Below are 6,328 nucleotides of genomic sequence, written 5' to 3' on the forward strand. Positions count from 1 at the left end.
GAGGTAAGGTGTGTCTTTAATCTGCTCGTTAACACTTGCTTACTAATTTTAAAGTTTTAGCATGAAAACTATAACAAGCACAAAATGGTTACAAAGTTGGTCCCAGGGACCGAGTCCGTGCTGAAAGAGTTGATGTGTTTGTGTTACCATACAAGAAAACTTGCAGGCTGAATGTCCCATGGAAATATAAAGGCTTTATTGACCCACCAGGTTTCCAGTTTTTATTAGATGGAATTACAGTAATAAACTGAAAAAATGTTTGAAAATAATGGATTACAATTGGGAAAACAATGAGAAACACAACATTGATAATGCATACAGTCATATGAGATTGGTCTCAGTAATAATAGAAGTGTGAATCTTTGCTTGGTTGACATATTGATGTGTCATTATGTATGTTCAGCCTACAATCAGGTACAACTTGACGTGTCATATTGGCAAGTTTAAACATTATATGTTTGGTAAATATATGGTTTTGTTTACACGCTAAAGGAGTTTTTAACTCTGGTCAAAGCAATGAATTTGGGGAAAAGGTGCAGGGCATTATTACTTGATATTAAACTGAAGTTGGGAAAGTTTATGTACACTTAAGAGACTGTAAATATAGAAGAATTCATAAGTGTTTTTTCACTAATGTGGTGTCATTTAGGATTTCTTTTAACAGTTTGTTTCTTTATGGGTATTTTTAAAAAAATATATTTAGATAAGTATTTTGTAATAGCCTATATGTTAATGTTATTACCAGAAGAGTTTACAGTTGTTTTTGCATTTTGTATAAGTTATTTATTTATTTAATTAGTTACTTAATTTTGTTGTAGTTCATATTTTGTTAAAATTGGTACATAATTTCCTTGAAAGTAACAGTTTGGTTCTGTTAAAATTCTTAAAGTCCTGTTATTTTTTTCCATTAGCCTGTGTGAATTATAATCCCTGTGTTATATTTCCATTGTCAGATGATTATAGTGCATTTGTGTTTAATGCTTGAGATGGTTCTACTAAATTTTTAATTTCTGTATTTTTCTTTGATGGTTGGTTTATTCTAGTATATGTTAGATCTGATATCCTTTTGTTATATATTAATTTTCAGCAATGTGACCCTAGCATCTGCAGTATTGTTCTTTCAACATATATTTTGTGGTTTGAATGGGTTGTTCATATCATTCATGTGTATGTTTGTAGTGTCACTTCGATGATTTTAATGTATTCAATAATTATTATTCTTCATATTTCCAATGTAAGTGTGCATGTTTACTATCCAACTGGTTCTACTTCTGTTTCACAATTTTTTTAATTTTTTGTCTCAGAATGTGGTGATAACAGCTACTAAAATATTTTCTGTATATGTTAAGTGTCATTTAATTGGAATCTGGATTTTAATATCACTATTTATTTTCAGTACTATATGGTTAATGAATACTATTACCTGTAGTGCATTGTTTATGTTCTGTAACTGTTTAAAACTGATAGGGTTCTTCTGAGGATTTTTACAAATGTTACTTTGTGAAAAAAAAGTTCTGCCTTACAAATTCTTTCTTTCTTCTTCACTGACATTTAAAGAGACTGGATTACAAACACTGGTTGATCATCCTACTGCAAGTACATCTTTTAAAATAATGGTTTATAGCTTATTTTCTTTTATTATATCTGGAAAACATTTCCTTTCTAATATTTTATGTAAGCTAAGTGATTGTTGATGTACATGTGATAAGCACATTTATTAAATATACAAGTGTTTATTCCATTGTTCATTATTATTTTCATCCCTAAGATCAAAATGTAACACCCATTACAAACGTTTTTATTGGAAAACAAACACTAATATGGCATAAATAATCATATTTTTTTAGTTGGTTGTTGTTATTGTTTATAAAAAAAAAATTCAGTTTTATTTGAAGCTGATTTTGGTATAGCAATGTTCTGTATATTTTCTTTATCACATAAGAGTAATTTGGCTGGCAGTAGTGTCTGCATTGTTTGGTATCATTTCTCTTTTGATTAGTCTATGCTGATATATGTATTACCATATTGCTTTTAATTTCAGATAGTGTATACTTTTATCTTTTTTTACATTGTCTTTTATTGCTTCATTGTTACTTGTATGTTCTTATCTCTGTTACATTGTCCTACCTAGATTCACTGTTACTTGGTATATGTTTTGATCTGGATTACATTGTTCTTTATAGTTTCAATGTCAGTTTGTACATTCTTTTTGTTTGTATTATGTTTTGCTTGACTAGTTAAATTTTTTACTTGGTGTATGCTCATGTCTGTGTTACCTTGATCTGTATTATTTGATATATACCCATGTCTTTATTACATTATTTTCAATTGTTTCAGTGTTACTTGAAGTAAGCCTATGTCTTTATTACATTATTTTGTGTTGTTTTAGTATTATTTGATGTATACCCATGTCTTTATTACATTATTTTCTGTTGTTTCATCTGTATCTCATTGTTTATAGTTTCAGAGTTAATTGGTGTATGTCAGTGGTCCAATAAAGGCAACTCACAGGCTACATTAGGCTCTTGATAGTCTGATTTATGGCTCGCACTATGGTTACATATTGCACTGTTAACCATTATAATACTCAAAACTAAACAAAACTATTTTAGGAATGGTGTATTTCCAAACAAGCTCATCATCTGAAGTGGTCCAGCATACAAAATAATTATGAACCACTGGTATACTTTATTATGTAAAGATTTTTGTATGTGATTTTGTCTGTATTGCATTGCTTTGAACATTCAGTGCCATATGAATGAAACTTGTATATCTGTTATTTTGTTTTGTAAAATTTCTTCTATTTGTTTTATAGTTCTTTTTCTATATTACAGTATTTTTGCTTACTATCAACATTGTTGTCTGAGTGGTCTGTAATTTGTTATTTTGTATATTTTAAGTTCCTGCTGATAGAGCAAACAAGTTGGATAAACCAGAGAGAGTTAGCAGGTTTGCCAGTACTGGTGAAGATGGGTAAGTTATTGTCTAAATTTCAAAATGTGTACATATGTTTATTTGAGAGTTGAATCTTCAAAGTTTGCAACTAAAAATTGTTTAAGTTGCCACTCATTGGATCTGTCACTGTATAGAAATTGCTCATAATATAATTTTATTTAGAGATAAGATTGGTTAAAGGATACATTTGTTCAATGGTACTGTTTTAACTGATGAGAGGTTAGAATAGAAGTACAACACACTTAGTATCACAGTGAACTTTGATTGCTCCTGGTAAGTAACAAAAGTATTTTTCAGTTTAAAATTCTGATTATTTCTCTTAGAATGAGTGAAGACATTTGTTTGATAACTTGGAGAAGGTAGTACATAACATTTGTTTGTATTTACCTTGTAGTATAAGTGTACTGTTTAGTTGGAAATAAAATTTATTGTTGTTTTATTTATTGGGAAAATTAATATGGAATTGAAAGTATTCAAGTCCATTTATTAAATAATAAACTTTTTTATAATAAGATCTTCAGTTACACAAATAATGCTTCTTTCCCCATAAGAAGTTGTTCTTACTAAGCATAGGTTAACTTTGGTGTACATGTTGATGGGCAATCACATAATTTTAAGCTCTTTCATTTTGAAAGAGACTGAACTTTTCACCTAAATTCAGAATGGGCTTTCCTAAAACCTTAACATTTTTCTAGCATTATACAGATTACTTTGAAATTTCAGTTGTCAACTTGTGTTACCTAATGTGAGTCAGTTGATTTTTTAAGGTTTAACTTTAAAATTTATAGAAGCAAGGTGCAAGAAAAATAATGTTTGGGGACTACATTTAAAAGAAACTAAACAACATTGGTTTTTGTTTTTTCTTCAATTGGAGTTGGCTTACAATTGAAGAAAAGCAGTATTGCTGAATATTGTTAGTGCCCTTTTTCCAATTTTTATATTTTTCATTTATTTTTCTGTACTTTATCTGTACTTTACAAAATTTTAAATAGTTTTTTTGAAATTCAAAATACAGAAACATACATAGAAAAACAAAGATTAGTTTTTAGAAAATGGAACTTCACAAGCTTTTATCATGATAGAAATTTTCCTTCATTTCTCCATATTAATTTCTCTGGCCATATCATTTTCTCTAGAAATTATTGCTAAACCATTTAATCTCTTATCCCATTGTGGAATGCAAAAATGTTTTTTATCAACTTTAGCTTTGAAAACGATTTTTTGCCACATACCACACTAACAGGTAAAGTTAATAAAATTCTTAGAGTGATAAACATATTTGAAAAAATTTCATTTGATTTTTGCATATATAAAATAAGACTATCTGGAATGGAATTTTCTGGCATTCGATGTGATATTAATTTAAGATCTGCACACAGATTTTCAACACAAATATCTTTTTTCTCTTTGCTTGTATTTTTTCTAAATTTTTACAGTGTTTAAGAAGTTACTAATTATTGAAAAAAAAATTAATTATTTTTCACATCATCAAATAAACTAAATCTTTCCTCAGTTACATGTAAACTTTTATCAACTTGTTCATTTTCATTTGACATATCTTTTTGAATTCTTGTTTTTCTTTCTTCCTCAAAATCATCAGGAATTTTCAATTCATTACAAATTAACTTCTGCATTGTTCAAAATAATGTCAAATTTTACATTACTTTTTTAATTAATCAAGAAATTTTTTGTTAATTCAAGTGATCCATTTATGAGATGTAGGTCTGTTATAGCTGATTGCATAATTTTACTGTTTGTATTTATCTCATTCAAGATTTCATGCCAAATCAGCAATAAAAGAACAAACTTGTATTTGCTGCAATAGATTCTGCTTTGACTTCATACACTCAAGAATTCCAAATTCATGGTGTTTTGACTGCATTAATATTGCTCTCCCATTGTGTATTGCTTAAATTTTTCCAAGTTAGCTTTGAGCACATTTTGATGAAAATTTTCCATTTTTGAATAAAACCTGAGAAGAAGACATAAATTGATTTAATTATTTCTGAAAATTTGACCATTTCAAGAGTAGACTTCACCATATCTGTGATAAACAAATTCAAAGTATGATTATTGCACAAGATATATGAAGCTCTGTGATTCAATTGTAAAACTTTCTTCTGGACTCCTTTGTTTTCCCTTTCATATTTTCTCCATTATTGTAGCATTACCCTCTTAAATTTTTTATATTTAACCACACTGTTATGGATCAAAGGCCAAGTTATTGCATTTGTTGATTTGCATTCAAAATTTTATTCAACTACTATTTTATTAATTTTTATTCAATAAGTTTGGTAGCAAATTGAAGATTACAATTCAAATTTTAGTACTATACATTAGTTAATTTCCTAACTTAAAAGTAAGTATAAAAAAAATTCCTAAGTATCAATTTTTGGTGTCACATGGTATGTTGAATGCAGCATTGTTTCAGATTGGATATTTGTGATGTCCAAATACAAAGTCTATAGCTTGTTACAAACTGTGAACTCAATTTACCAATATTGACAAGCTAGAATGTAAAATAAGAACCTCCTATCTTTTCTGTTTGATGAGATATCGCTACATTTACTGACTCAAACACTGGCCATGCCCATCTATTTCCATTTTTTGGAAACACTTTCTTATGTATGCATGCTTCTGTCTATGATGTGTGAATAACCAATCAAAAGCTCAGAATGTCTCCCTTGTGGCTTTCTCAGTCTTTTTCAAATATGTGGATACGGAACTCTTTATTTTATTATTATATATATACAAGATTCCAACTGGTAAGGTAAAACTTTAGTGAACTCAAAATTTAATATTTTTTTTAAACCCAAATAAAGCTTAGTAACTAAGCTTGATAAATTATAGGTGGAATTCTGTGGTATTGATATAGTAATTTATGATTTTTTGTTATTTGAAAATGTATATAGAAAACCTAAAAAAATTGTTTCATTTCACATCCTCCACATGAAAACTTTGATAAGGCTTAGCAACCTATGGCAAGTAGCAAACAAGTACACAATTTGTAACTATAAGATATAATTATTTTCTATAATTCTTTATTTACTGTTCTATGTTTTAAGAAAAATAACTGAAATTTAAGAACTTATCTGTAAATAGTAATAATGTACTGTAACCAATATGCGACTGTATTTCACAAAATGCTGGTCCATTAGAACACAGCCAAGACAGGCAGTTTGTAAAGGCCAGTTTTATATTCTTGAATACAGTAATATCAGTGCACGTACACGTCATCATTGCAACTTCTGTAATGTTAATTAGGCACAGCCAAAAAGTCAATAAAATAAAAATAAATATATATAGATGTATAATGTTACGAGATTTAAGCTATTTAGACTAAACAATTATGTTTGTGTTATAATCTGTAGTC

The 6,328-nt window shown here is 28.4% G+C and overlaps 1 protein-coding gene across 8 annotated transcripts in view; it reads left to right on the forward strand.

Moving 5' to 3' along the window:
• The window catches only part of LOC106462352 (mitogen-activated protein kinase kinase kinase 5-like), a 151,359-nt gene that overhangs the window by 92,668 nt on the left and 52,363 nt on the right, over positions 1 to 6,328 (forward strand). For all 8 annotated transcript variants that reach the window (XM_013922265.2, XM_013922266.2, XM_013922269.2 and 5 more), the window contains one exon: positions 2,901 to 2,973. In XM_013922265.2, the coding sequence (XP_013777719.1) occupies positions 2,901 to 2,973 (73 nt within the window). The remainder of the gene's footprint in view (positions 1 to 2,900; positions 2,974 to 6,328) is intronic.

The sequence above is a fragment of the Limulus polyphemus genome, unplaced genomic scaffold (genome assembly GCF_000517525.1).
Source record: "Limulus polyphemus unplaced genomic scaffold, Limulus_polyphemus-2.1.2 Scaffold1148, whole genome shotgun sequence".
Lineage (NCBI taxonomy): Eukaryota > Metazoa > Arthropoda > Merostomata > Xiphosura > Limulidae > Limulus > Limulus polyphemus.